The 15,305-nt window shown below is 34.1% G+C and overlaps 1 protein-coding gene across 2 annotated transcripts in view; it reads right to left on the bottom strand.

Moving 5' to 3' along the window:
- The window catches only part of CPNE8 (copine VIII), a 247,008-nt gene that overhangs the window by 27,596 nt on the left and 204,107 nt on the right, over positions 1-15,305 (bottom strand). For both annotated transcript variants that reach the window (XM_011994105.1, XM_011994097.1), the window contains 2 exons: positions 8,654-8,781; positions 620-722 (listed from right to left, as the gene is read on the bottom strand). In XM_011994105.1, coding sequence (XP_011849495.1) covers positions 620-722; positions 8,654-8,781 — 231 coding nt within the window. The remainder of the gene's footprint in view (positions 1-619; positions 723-8,653; positions 8,782-15,305) is intronic.

Here is a 15,305-nt window from a genome sequence, read left to right on the forward strand (position 1 = left end):
GTGCATATTAATGCAATTCATTCCTGCAGCCTATATTTATCAAATGTCCACTTCGTGCCAAACATTGCTAAACTTAGAGACTAGAGAGTAAAAACTATTACTTTACAGATTACCATCTAGCAAATATAGATTTTATAGATTAGTAAATGATCAAATAACCCTAAAAAAACAAACATACAATTAAGAATTATAATCAGCAGGATGGTTTTTTAATCAATCAGTCACTATCCAGTTCTACAGAAATAGCAATTAGCTATCATAGTTCTCCTCTAACTGGAATGCAAATGTTAAGAAATAACCAGTATAAATCACAAGATTGTATACAAATAGATCAAACTAATAGAGGCAAACACACCCATGCCTGTGAAAATTATGCTATTATCTTTGTTTTTTTCTTTCGGCAAGAATTTTTTTTAACTAAAATATTCATACCCCTTAGCTTGATCCCCATGGAACAGTGGTAAGATGTATATGCGTTGTCTGGATAAGGTTAAGGACACAATATGCTGAAAAGGTGTGGTGATTTTATTTTATCCTTAACTAAAACAGACTCCAGTCTCTCTCTAAGTAGCACCATGTTGTCATGTAGCCAGTCCAATACGGAGTGACCCCCACTTACATTAACTATGGACTCCTTAGTCTGGGCCATATCTGAGATAACACCATCTGTAACAATCAGAAGCACAAAATACTGGGAGCCATCCTTTACAGAAGAAGCGTATCTGAAAGGCAACGAAAAGGTAAGGAAAGTAAAACAGTTTTCTATACGTGATAGTTGGCAAATACAATTTGGAATAGTTAACAAACATTTTAATCTCAATAAAATATTTGAACACGTTAGAGGTGTATCTTATGCAAACTTTCAAATTCTCAATTATCTGAAATAACACACTAGAATAATCGCAATGTTAGTGCATGCTGCCACACAGAAATATCTGGTTGCCTTAGAAGTTCATTTACTAATAAAAGATGTGCTAGATGAGTGGCTATTTAGTACAAAGGAATGGGCGTAGCTTTTGGAAATAGACTTATCCTGACTAAGCAACACATTATGTAAGTGATCTTCAATAAATTACCTAAGCTATGTGAACGTTATTTTCTTAGCTTTAAAATTGAGATAATAACACTTACATCTTTATATTGCTGCATGAATTAATAAAGGATTGCATGTATGGTACTCAATATAAGCACTGTATAAATGATAGCAATAATCAAATGCTTTTGGTTTTTTAACTACATAGAGGTGATGATTGCAACATTACAAATGTACTAAATGTCATTGAATGGTACACTTTTAAATGGTGAATTTTATTATGAAAATTTCACCTCAATAAAATTACACAATAGAAGAAATATTTTTGACACATTCACAGTCAAGTCTTAATATATGTTAAATCTATGAAAGATGACATGGAGAATTATTTCAAAGCACAAAATTATGTATATGATAACAACATATTCCAGTACTTGAAGTTTGTCAGAATTCTCACCAAATAATACTCAGTAATTTAGAGGTGAATTTTATTAATATGTTACATTTCATTATATTTCTCTTTTCCTCTAGTTTTCTACATTCTAGGTATCTAGATTATATTCTCAAGAGTTAATTTTTACGATTTTTGCACCTGACTGGCATGCAATTCATGTCTGGTGCTAAGTAAGCATTATGGTTCTCTTAGGAGATAGGATAGTAAAGAAGACCTTGATCTGTATTTCTAAAAGTTACCAAGTAAAAACTCCCTTACAACCTAAAGGATTAACGAAAATTCCTTTACAATCTCTAGGAGCACAGTGAATCCCATTTGAACAAGTTGGTGACAAACAAGTAGTATAAAACATATGTCAGGGCACAACTTATTTCTTGGGCAGCAGAATTTAAAAACATACAAAGAAGAAAAATACGACTTTCCCCACGGACTACAGATACTAAGATTTGTCCATGCCACTAATAAAATACTGGTAATTTTAAAGATTGATAAAGTAAGTATAGTAAGTGGCATGCTCATCACACCCTGTAAGCAGGATGTTGAACAGGTTCCACAATGTACTACAGGATGAAAAATATTGCCATAATGCTGAACAATTGATCCTGGACATTAAAGAATATGTGTTAATTTATAGTAACACAACCATTGGAAAACCACCCAAAGCAGTTATAAACCTATTCTCCCATTCCATGTTTAACTTTTTTTGTTTTAAAGAAAAGAAGTCTAACAATTTTCCCCAAGATCTCAATTTTTAATTTCTAAATATCCATTATTTTTAAAGAAAGCATTTCTTACTATGATTCAGAAACACAGGGTTTTATATTTAATGAGAATAATGGAAGACTACAAATAGTAGTGAAAACCTTCTTAAGTACAACAGTATGGCTTTCATGCTTTTCTTACCAAATGGTACTCTTAAAATATAAAATATCTATCAGATTAAAGAAAAATACAGACAGCTGACTACTATGCAGTCATATAAAATACCGCTTTCAGTGGCTTAACTGATTTTCTTTGGATACACCAGAATGTATATCTAAGAAAAGGGCAAGAATATATTCACACTATAAGAGAGTTATAGACACAGCCTAAAGCAGATGACAGTAAACTTGGAATTTCTCTGAAGTTTGTATTATCTTAAAAATTCATGGAAATTTTACACTTTATTTTATGATAAACATATGCTTGTATTAATATTTTATATCTCTTAACTTTGAAAAACATTAAGGCTGTAGAAAGATACGTGAGTTTATTGTGTGACTGTCACTACTGCTAGGCATACTTAATTTGAAAATCAATTACATTTTACTTTTAAGTGCTGTCCAATCCATTTTAGTCTTTATCACCTTCAGCACCACAAATTAATCTTTTAAAACCAGTTGTTGCTTTTATGGCACTTGTTCTACATGTTGGCACATTGTTGCACTTTGCAAGTAAACCTAAATTTCAAAAAAAATCAATGTATTACCATTTATTCTATTTAGCCTTTTATTTTAAAGTACTACCATTTATTCTAATTTAGTTATTATTTTGAAAATATTATATATTTAAGATAAAATAATTAACATGCTACAGAAATGGATGAAGTAAAAAGTATAAACTGGCCACACCTCAGTACTTTTTCTAGGAGGTGACACTGATATATAGCCTCACAGATTCAAATTATATTTTAAAGGTATTAGAGAAGCTTGCTTCTTAAAAGAACTTGATGGGGAATCTTTTGATAAATTGCATAATTAAGTCTTATTATTAAAAGTCAGTTGCCTTTTTTGAAATATAGCCTATCTATAATTTATATCTTAATATTACTATGATATATCTGAGAGAGAGGTTAACTTTGCACAATTCAAACACATTTCTTTTGCATTTCTTTGAAAGAAGTTTCTGGGATTGTTTCTGTAAAAGTTCATATCTGGTTGGCTCAGATTCAGGGAATATTCTTTTAGCTTATTATTAGTTCATAAGAATAGAGAGGGCAAGAAGACAAGATAAGAAACTGACTTAGGGATTTTTTATTTAAGTCATTCAATTATGATTTGCACAATGGATTAAAACTTAACAATGAATAAAGGAATACATTTAAATATTTCAACACAAAGTAGCAGAGTAAATTTTGTTACCAAGAGTCACCCCTAAAATACTTTTGACTGGGCAATGAAGAGACCACTGTATCCACATGGATAGGTAGCTTTGTTGCATTTTCTTTTGTGTGTCTACCTCTGTAGCAGAGATAAAAAGACTTAAAGATGTAAGGCATCATAACATAGTGATTTGGAGTCAGCTTATTCTGGTTTGAATTTTAACTCCACCACAAATGACCACTCTATGTATCTATTTTATCATCGGCAAAATGCAAATGACACTACTGTCACCTCTTAGAGTTGTTGTGAAGAGGAATAGATAATCCATATTATAGCACTGAACATGTTGCTAGAGATAGATCATGGGCTCCATAAGAATTGTTGACTGCACAGATTGAATAAATAAAGCATAATACATTATTTAATTTGAAAATTAGTTATGAGAATTCCAAAATAAGAAGTTATTTCCTAAAAAATGAAAACTCATTTTCGATAGTTATCTGGATTTTAGAATGTTCTCAATATAAGAAAAAACAGAAAAAATTCAAATAGCCAAAAGACAGAAACTGATAGATCCCCTTTAAAAACTGCAATGTGACAGCCTCAAAACCAGTAACTCATTAGGCACAGGAAACAAAAGACTAATAGGAAATAATGAATATATTTAAATCAAGTGAAATGTTCATAATAATCTGAAAAGATACTTGAAATTTTCACTAGTATATTAGTTTATTTTTGAAATATTAAGCTGGTATAATATACCAACACATTAAATTTATTTCAAATTACTTAAAATTATTGATGAAGAATTCTAGATAAATATAAATTTTTTAAAATGTTAACAGGAATGTAAAAATAGTTCACACTACATACAAGAGGAAACAGATTAATCAGGGGATGCTTAAAACTCCATTTTGTTCAAATCGCATTCCACAAAAAACATTATTTTAAAATATTTTTATTTCTATTGTGATTAATAATAAAATTTAAACATAGTGTTTTAGACATCAGACACAGTATTAAGTTCGTATCTGAAAGGCCCTAAAATTATTTCTCAGAATTTAAATTTGTTGTCAATTTACAACATAATGGCAATATATTTCTTTGTTTTGGTAAGTAGGATGATGATGCTTATGTGTCAACTAGACTATAAATCCCACTTATTTAATCAAAGATCGTAGATATGGTTAACATCTACCATCAAATGATTTTAGGTAAAAGATTTTCATCCAATTAGTTGAAGGCCTTAAGAGCAAAAACTGGTTTCCCAGAAAAAAAGGAATACTCACATTACGCTGCAGTATGAAATCGTACCTGAGTTTCCAATCTACCAACCTGTCCTACAAATTACATTCTTGCTATCCCTTACAATTGCGTGAGACAATTCCTTAAAAAGTATCTCTATATTTTATCTATGTCCATGTCTATATGTCTCCTATTGGTTCTGTTCTCTGGAGAACCCTGACTGATACAGTAGGTGTTAATCACAATCACATTTCCACAGGTCATTAAGATTGGCTAAGCACTATCATTTAAAAGAGTATTTAGGCTGGGCCCAGTGGCTCATGCCAGTAATCCCAGCACTTTGGGAGGCTGAGGTGGGTGGATCACTTGAGCCAGGAGTTGGAGACCAGCTTGGCCAACATGGTGAAACCCTGTCTCTTCTAAAAATACAAAAATTAGCCGGGTGTGATGGCACATGCCTGTAATCCCAGTTACTTGGGAGGCTGAGGCACAAGAATCGCTTGCGCCCAGGAGATGGAGGTTGCAGTGAGCTGAGATTGCATCACTGCACTCCAGCCAGGGTGACAGAGAGAGATTCTGTCTGAAAACCAAAAAGGTTCTTTAGTTTCCTATCATAACTTTGTTAATTAAAATGAACTTGGCCAGGCGCAATGGCTTACGCCTATAATCCCAACACTTGAGGGGGCTGAGGTGAGCGGATCATCTGAGGTCAAGAGTTCGAGACTAGACTGGCCAACATGGCAGAATCCCGTCTCTACTACACAAAAATTAGCCAGCCATGGTGGCGGGCACCTGTAATCCCAGCTACTTCGGAGGCTGAGGTAGGAGAATTGCTTGAACCCAGGAGGCAGAGGTTGCAGCAAGCCGAGATCATGCTACTGCACTTCAGCCTGGGTGACAGAGCAAACAAACAAACAAAGCCTCATATGGTATTCAGATAATTTAATTAAGCAAACACGTACAGATATCTCAGTATATCCAAAGTACTGTGGTTTATATTTTTATATGTATATATGTGCATGTATATGAACGTCACAATGAATAAGCCCTCCCTTCAATGTGGTAAAGATCTACATGTAACCACAGAGTAGTATCAAATTAGTAATAGACATATGCATGGAATGGTATCATAGACCAGAAGAAGCAGAGATTCTCTGTGATTGAAGAGCAGTACATTTGGGAGAATGTGGAAATGAGGTTGGATGGGTGAGTGCTGGTTGTTGAATACTGGATGTTCTTGAATGCCAAGCTAAACCGTCTGCACTTAAATGTATGACAAGGCATCAACAGATGTTGAGTAGGACTTTACATCATTTGAAATGCTGTTCCCAAGACAGCTCTGGAAAAGGAGGACTGGAAAGGCAAGAAATCAGAAGCAGGGGCTGGAAAGCCTCAAAAAAAGCATATAAAACCTTCAATTATTGTAAATTTGACACTTTGAGTCTTGTCTATTTTACAATATTGTTATCTCATTAATATTACCTAGAAAGTCAAACAGATCAGAGATACATATATGAATCCTAAAAATAAACATGTGCTTAAAATCGTTATTCCTAAAAAGAATAAGCATTCTTTAAAATGCTTATAGAAAATGACAATAAAAAACTGAGCTTTTACCCACATAGAAAACATACTTTTTAAGGAAAAAAGTATCAAGCCAATATAAAAAGTATGAATATATATGTTTTGACATAGCTAAAAGTAATTTTTAATGATAATATATTAACATATACAGAATTTGTTTTTTAGATATTTGTTGAATACTTACCTCCTACATAATGGGTATGATGCTAAGTACTGTTGATAAGCATTTAAGAGTTATAGAAAGCAAAAATGTTATATAAATAGAGGTCACACACCACTATAACTATGGCGCTTCTCTTAATAGAGGAAAAAAATAGTACCTCGTCTACTTAGTTGTTAAGGTTTTTGAATGATAATTTTGGGTGAGACAGAAATTGTCTTTCTCAATAAAAGCTTAAAAATACAATTAAACATAAAATTCAAAGATGAAAGGATAAAAGCATTCCTTCTGTAGACTTATACTAAGAAATGTATACATGGAACTTCCTGTTGTATTGGAAGGAAAAGATGACTCTTAAATAGCCATCTCTTACTGATTTTCTTAATTTTCTCATGTAAAAAATAATAAATTATTAGATCATAGCTTATTTTCAAGGAGTCTGAGAGCTTTCACTAGCAGCTGCTCCTATATTCGAGAAGTTACAAAATGATGGATAAAACAAAAAATCGCAATAGAACACTGTGGGGCCTTTAATTTTAAATGTATATAGAAAAGTACCTAGATATTTTATATCTATCATTTTAACTTTTATTATATATACATACCAGGAAAAAATATGAAATTACTTGGGAAGCATTGATGAGCACATTTCTCATAAGCAACATGAGTTCACACAACACAAGTCCTGTCATTTTTCTCTTATCTTTTTATAAAAAAGTGATCTGCAGGGTAGCGTGGCCGTCAATTATATTTTATCTTGTATTAGCATGGTATTATATTCTGCTTTATTTGACAGCCATCAAGGGACAGTATATATGACATTACTTACATTGGCTAGTATAATAAGCTAGGATATGTTTTTCAGATTGCAAGTAATGACCCATTAATGGATTGTGAGATCAATTTTGGGAGCCAAGATTGTATTAAAAAAAGAGAAATAGAAAAGAACAGGTGCCAGAGAAATAAAGGTAAAACAGGTAAGACTAAGTACCATTTTTTTGTGGGGTTGTATGTGTACAGGGTTAAGATGTATTAATAAAATTCATATTTTAGTAGAGATTGCAGATGATTTTGTCTGAAAAATTCAAGCTGAAGGGTCACACTCAGAGAACAGTCATCAATGTATCACTGTCAACCTCAGTCGGAGTTCCACAGGGAAGTTGCACTGGGGTCAGCCCTGGGTGCAAGGGATATTTTAGCATTTTGTCCATGTCCCAGATAATGAAAAGTAGAACACACTGAAACTGCCAGTAATATTCATTAGGGAAAGTGGTAAAGTACTAGAACCTTCAGAGAACTGGGGTTTCACATTACCTTTGTACTTGATAAACTGACCAAAATACAGAATTTTTTTCAAGTTCTGGCTACATGTTTTAAAGGATATGCAATTTCTAATTATCTCAAAATAAGTCAGGGTGTCATAGGATTTACATAGGCCAAACTTTCTAGGGATTTAAACAGTGTTGTCTAATTCATTTATGCATTAATGAAAAATGATAAGTATGTATAGATTTATTTTTTACACTTTAACATTTTCTTCAGAACATGTACCTGGAGTAATAAGCAATTATATTCTGATTTCAGTACTATGTACTATACACAGGTAGAGCTCTGGGAATTTATAAATTAGCTACTATATTAATTTCAGAGAAGTTAAAATAATGTGCCCTATATATCACCGAATGCTTCAAGTAGTCATCTAATAGAATTCAGTCTCTTATTACTTCTATGCTACTTATTACTACTATGGAATGTGATACTAAATAAGAAAGATTTACACAGTTTACATCACCACTGATCTTGTTATTTTCTTCATGGATGCCTTTTCCTAAGAAAACGTTTTCCTTAGTTGAACAAAGATAGTTCCTAACATAACCCAGCAAATGTTTCTTCACTTGAGATTTTAATGTACAGTTCTCAGCAAAGTATCATGATCATTTGATAGAGACTCTTTCTAAGGTACATTTTTTCCTCACTTTCTTGGAGGTAAATTAGAAGAAAACAACTTTCATGTGTGGAGTCATACTAGCAACAATGTTACGAGTTCACCATGTTCCAGCACATCAGAATAAGCCCCTTGTCTACTCTCTACTTACCTTGCTACATGATTAATTACAGGAGCAAAGTTGGTGGGCCCATATAGTTGTACAGATTTCAGACTCCTGTAATAAGCCTCCATGACCCCCTCAATGCCATCACAATAGGGGTTTTGAGGGTTCCCATTCTGTAGAAATTCATAGGCAAAACAAAACAACAGTAAAAAAGTAAATCTCCGTGAAGATCAATTGAAAAAGACAAGAGAATAATACACATTGACAATCATAAATATTTTTTGGAAGAGCGCTTATTTATAAATTTACAATAGCAAAACAATAATACATTAGGTGATCAACAATAGATTATGATATGCAGATCATAATATGATATGTGCAGTCATTAAAAATCTATACCCTTCAAAAAATGGCAGAAGAAAAATTTAAATAAGAGAAGCTGAACACCACAACACTTTAAAATTAATACTATCTTAATTTAAACAGGTTTGTGTACATGTGGAGATAAACATATAGAAATCCTAAAAAGAAGAAAACCAATGTATTAATAGTGGCTACCTCTGGGTGGTTAGATAACTGATAACTTTCCTTTCGTCCTTTAACCTATTCGCTATTTTTCCAATTTTTCTGCAGTGAACATGTATTAAAATTAGAAAAAATAAATGTTATCAATTCAAACAGTTTTACCTGATAGCAGGAAAAATGTAAAATATCTGCCACATGAACATTTTCAGGCTACAACTGATAACTCCAAGTAGAGAAGGTGTCAGAGGGAATATAATTTGGTGTGGGAAACATCAAGACAAGGCAAAAGGAAAGGAATAAAAAAACAACCCAGGTCATTCAAAGGTAACGGAGCTTGCTGTTAAGAAGCTCTTACTCTGGGAACAGCGCCCAGAAAGGCAACTTTAACCCAAGTTCTTATTCTGGGGACGGGACCTGAGGCAACTTTAACCCTGAACATCTAGGCTGGCTTTTTCATACCTTAAATGCTCTGTCATTATTAGGTTTAATTTTCCTAGTCCAAATTATACAAATAACACAAGACCACGTATTAGTTATCTATTGCTATGTAACAAATTACCCCCAAAGTTATACCCTGTGTATAGTGGCTTGAAGCAATGAACACTTGTTATCTCATACATTTTTGAAGTCTCAGGAATCCAGAAGCAGCTTAGCAGGGTGGTTCCTGAGCAGGATCTCTCATGAGGTTGCAGTGAAGATGCCGACCTGGGCTGAAGTCATCTGAAAGCTTGACAGTGGACAGGAGGATCTATTTCCAAAAAGGCTCACTTACATGGCTGTTGGCAGGAGGCCAAGTGGACTCTCCACAGGGTTGCTTGAATGTTCTCATAACATGGCAGCTAACTTACCCCAGATTGAGTGATCCCAGAGAAAGAGCAAGGACAAAGCCCCAATGCCTTTTATGAGCCAGTCTCAGAAGTTACATATCATTACTCCTACTTTAATCCATTTGCTAGAAATGAGTTACTAAGTCTAGTTCACACTTGAGAAAAAGGAGATAGCCTCCACTTCTCAAAGGGGAATATCTAAAATTGTGTACATATATTTTTTATCCACTAGTGATAGTCACTACTTTTAAATAGGGTTAGCAATAATTTTAGCATACATGTTTTTACCTGAACAATCACAAGTAACTGGTAGTTTATAACTAAAATTCGTTGAATTCTATATACCAAGTTTTATACTAAAATATTTACATATAACTTTCATAACCCTAAAATTGTAGGACAGTCATTAACCCCACTTTATAAAGAAACCAAGGTAATGAAAATGTTGATACTGTACCCAAGGTTACGCAACACAAATAGGAGAGCTAAGATTTAAACCAGGCAGTCTAACTCCAGAGTTCAATTTCTTAAACACTATTATGCTACAAAATTATGAAATGCCAAGTTTTTTTTACATTTTCTTTCTTTTTTTTTTTTTTTTGTATGTGTTTGTGTGTGTGAGACGGAGTCTTGCTCTGTTGCCCAGGCTGGAGTGTAATGGCCAGATCTCGGTTAACTGCAACCTCTGCCTCCTGGGTTCCAGGGATTCACCTGTCTCAGCCTCCCGAGTAGCTGAGATTACAGGCATGCACTACCAGACCCAGCTAATTTTTGTATTTTTAGTAGAGACGGGGTTTTGCCATGTTGACCAGGCTGGTCTCGAACTGACCTCAGGTGATCCACCCGGCTCAGCCTCCCAAAGTGCTGGCATTACAGGTGTGAGCCACCCCACCTGGCCAAAATGCCAAGATTTCTACAAGGCTGGGGATCTTAGGAAACTGGGTCAAATGTTACCAACTACTTCAATTTTATCATTCGTGAGAGAGGGATTTATATCCACTTTTTTTCTTTTAATTTTGTCTTTTCTTCAAACATTTTTATTAACCCTCATACATTTTTGAAAACATAAAAATAAAAGCCTTCTTTACATTATAAAACTGGTTGCATGACTTGGCTGAAAATAGAATAAAAAGATAAGTTTAATATTTAGCACAAAGCAGTTAGTGTTCTGATGTTCATCTGAGCCGACCTAGTTCACATTCCTTTAAGATTCTGTGGTGCTCTTTTCCCCTGATAAGGTATTAAGCTAATTAAAATTAAAGTTCATTACTGATTTTGGGCATATAAAAAATGTATTATATATCTACCTTAAAGGAACAGTTACAAACTAGGGTAGTCCTGAGCTACTTTTATTTTTTAACATGTTGATTGGAGGTTTACATTTTGATGAAACTGTATGTTACCACTATTTCTCTGGAATTGAAACTATAAGGTCACTATTCTTCTCTTCTTTGATAATGTAAAGGTAATCATTAGATGTTCTATTCATCATCATGGAATGTTTAATGATTTCTGAATTAATTCTAATGCCATAATAAGTTGCTCTAAGGTTCCCTCATACGTCTTAGATGATAAGAATATCTTACCACATAAAATTATGACTTCTTTTTAGCATATGCTCTGGATTACATCAGGATTATTTTAAATATTTTACAGCTACTAAAATGAGATTTTCTTCTTAATGAGAAAGTTGTAATGAGTTATAAAAAGAGTTTTAAGACTGTTACTTGCACATACATGTTTTTAGCGGCATAATTTGCAATTGCAAAAATATGGAACCAGCCTAAATGCCCACCAACCAATAAGTGGATAAAGAAAATGTGATACACACACACACACCCACCATGCAATTCCACTCAGCCAAGAAAAGGAATAGAATAATGGAATTCACAGCAAGCTGGATGGAGTTGGAGACCATTATTCTAAGTGAAGTAACTCAGGAATAGAAAACCAAATATTGTCTGTTCTCACTTACAAGTGGGAGCTAAGCTATGAAGATGCAAAGGCATAAGAATGATATAATGGACTTGGAGGCTGGTGGGGAAAGGTGGGAGGAGGGTGAAGGATAATATCGTGACCACTGCTCAGGTGATGGGTGCATTAGAATCTCAGAAATCACCACTAAAGAACTTATCCATGTAATCAAAAACCACCTGTTCCCCCAAAACTATTGAAATAAATAAAAATATTTTAAATGTGTTTAAAAACTCATTTCTTGAAGTAATTATGCAGGGAATCAGTTATTTCTTGTTAAAACAAATTAGAATAAGTCCAGGTGTGGCTCTGACACAAAAGTAAAACACAGGATTTTTTTTTTAATAAGCACATTTAATTTTGTTGTTTATTAATGAAGAAGGCAAAGGACGCCCTATTTCATATTTCAACAACCTAATTAACCTTTCCATTTATAAAATAATACATGTTAACTTGTAGAACACATAGAAAAGCATAAAGATCAGACTTTAAAATGATCAGTAATCTCACCACTCAGACTTAAGTGTGGAGGGGTGTCCAGCTCTCACCTATTTTTCCTCCCGTTTAGCTCCCTCAGGGATTGTGCTGAGAGTGTGGACTCAGCTCCATGCAAGAAGCCTGTCATTTCTGTTGCCGCCTGCAGCCTTTGACACTTTTCAGCAGGGCTAACAAGCTGACAAAATACTGAAAAGAAGCTCTTAGGGGCTGTTGCTCTACTCTGAAATGTGACTGTTGCTTACTGTGGGAAAAAGCTGAGAGAATTCTTCCTTTTATTCAATAAACAAACACCTATTGAGCTTCTGTTTTATATGCAATACAGTGTTAAAGACTCTTGGTTATTAAATTGCTGATGCCTACTTGGCAAAAAAAAAATACATACACATAAATATTAAATTGCATACATTTGTATAAATGCCAAAATAAGTGAAAAGCATGCAAGTGCATTTAGGTATTTCCCAGGAGAAATCACCTGGACAGGTGTAGCGTTTCTCTATTGGTCCACATGGAAGATCTTCTTTTAAGGACCACCGGCCACAAGCTCATTAGAAATACCTCTACCAGAACTCCGCACTACTGTGTTTTCAGTTATAACCCCAAAAGGAGTCATCAAGAATTATAATGAGAGGAGAGCAATGACCCACTCTTTTCATAACCATAAGTCTTGAAATGGTAATACTAGGAAATTCTTCCTTTCCTCTCCCATTCCTTTTTCTCTTCCCATAGTGTATCTCACATAAAAAGCTGGGATTTACTGAGACCTTTTCAAATGAGCAAAGCTTAAGTTCAACATCTGTGCCAGCAAAACTTACACGTTGGGGGTAATTTAAGTTGTTAAGAAGACTCCCTTGCTATCCAAAAGAATTATGTGAATTTGTTGAGATAAATAGGTTAATGTTAGAGAATATATATCACAAATTCATGCCATGGAAACGTGAGGGTTTATTAACACCAGGTAGTTCATGAAAGGCCAGACTGTCATGAAACTGAACTTTTTGTATTTGTCATTTTCTGTACCTAGACATAGATATTGCAGTGATTTAAGATGAGCTTAACACAGAATATTTCAGCAAGAATCAAATCAAATACTATCTCACTGACGACCTACTTAACCCATATCTGCCTTATTTATCCAACAAAACAGAAGTGCTTTGAAAAAAATTAGAGTAATATAATCATATGGTAATACTAAAGTTGAGGCATTATCATCAACACAATCATTGTTGTTTTCATCATCAATTTGAGAGACTATTTTTCATAGATTTAAAGGGGTATGATCTCTATTCCATAAATGTTCAAATTGGGCTCAAAGAACAGATTATGGTGTAAATAACAAAAAATATGTATCATTCCTTAGCAGTAGATATTTGTATAGTTTTGGTTACAAGGGGTAAATGTGGAGGTAGGAAAAGCAGAAAAGGAGAAGGAAAAAGGAAAAAAATACACACTAGTGGAGGAAGAAATGTATGGAAAGAAAATTAATAAACCTCTCATTTAGCTTAACACAATTACTCCTTTTCTTAGGCATTAAAATAGCTCCTGACCTTTTTCCTGAGGCACTTTAGACTTAGAATCACATGAGTGATTTTCATGGTTTTATAAGTTTCTGGGAGATTTTAATTTTCTAAGACACAACAAAATCCCAACAGATACTCATTTTTATGACACTTGGAGTTTGGCATGTGGCCTATTTCATGGAAGAAAGAATTAAGCCCTCCAGCAACCTCTCCTGAAATCGTGTGGGTGATGGAATAGAAAAGTAAGAATAAATACAAAAATAAAAGTGTAGTTCTCCTCTTAAAACATTTGAGAAAGATGAAATCTTATATAAAAAGTTATATAAAGATACACATATCATGGTGTTAATATAAGCATATATCCAAGAGGTGAGATTACAGGTGCTTTTATAAGATGGGGTTTAGCTGTAATTAAGAGCATGAATTCTAAAATAAGACTGACCTGGGTTCAAGTCCTGTCCTTTGGGACAATGGTCAACTTCTGAGCCTCTCAGTTGAGTTATACAACTCCTTGGTGAACTTTTCTCACCACAGGTAATGAGATTGGCAGTTTCTAGAGCAGTGCAATGCGTCAGCATGAAGTATCTACCACATAGGAATTTTATGAAGATTATATAAGATAATGAGTATAAAGTATGTGACTCGATACTCAGTAAATACTCAGCATTGAGTCAAATACCATTTCACTGAAAACCTACTTCACCCTTGTCTGTCTTATACAAGAAAACAAAAGTGCTTTGAAAATTTTAAAGTAATATAATCATTAGGGAATAATGAAGTTGAAACATTATCATCAACATAATCATTCTTATTTTCATCATCAATGTGGGAGACTATTTTTCATATATTTAAAGAGGTCTGATCTCTCGTCTTATTCTGTTTGTGCTATAACAGAACAGCTGAGATTGGGTAATTTATAAACAATAGAAATATTCTCACAGTTCTGGAGGCTGGAAAGTCCAAGATCAAGAAGCCGGTAGGTTCAGTTGTCTGGTGAGGGCTGTATCCTCACATTGCAGAAGGCAGGACAAGCTGAGTAAAGCCTCTTTTATAAGGGCCTTAATTTCATTCATGAGGACGAAGCCCTTGCAGACTAACTAGCTCTTAACGGCCTCACTTAATACTATTACATTAGCAGCACCTGAACTCTGGAGAGGCCAGATTGAAACCACAGCAATATGGATCCTATATGTGTTTTAATTGGGCTCAAAGAACAAATTAATGCCGGGCACAATGGCTCACACCTGCAATCCCAGCACTTTGGGAGGCTGAGGCAAGCAAATTGCTTGAGCCCAGGAGTTTGAGACCAGCCTGGCCAACGCAGCGAAATCCCATCTCAACTAAAAATACAAAAAA

This window comes from Mandrillus leucophaeus, unplaced genomic scaffold (genome assembly GCF_000951045.1).
Source record: "Mandrillus leucophaeus isolate KB7577 unplaced genomic scaffold, Mleu.le_1.0 Scaffold1117, whole genome shotgun sequence".
Classification (NCBI taxonomy): domain Eukaryota; kingdom Metazoa; phylum Chordata; class Mammalia; order Primates; family Cercopithecidae; genus Mandrillus; species Mandrillus leucophaeus.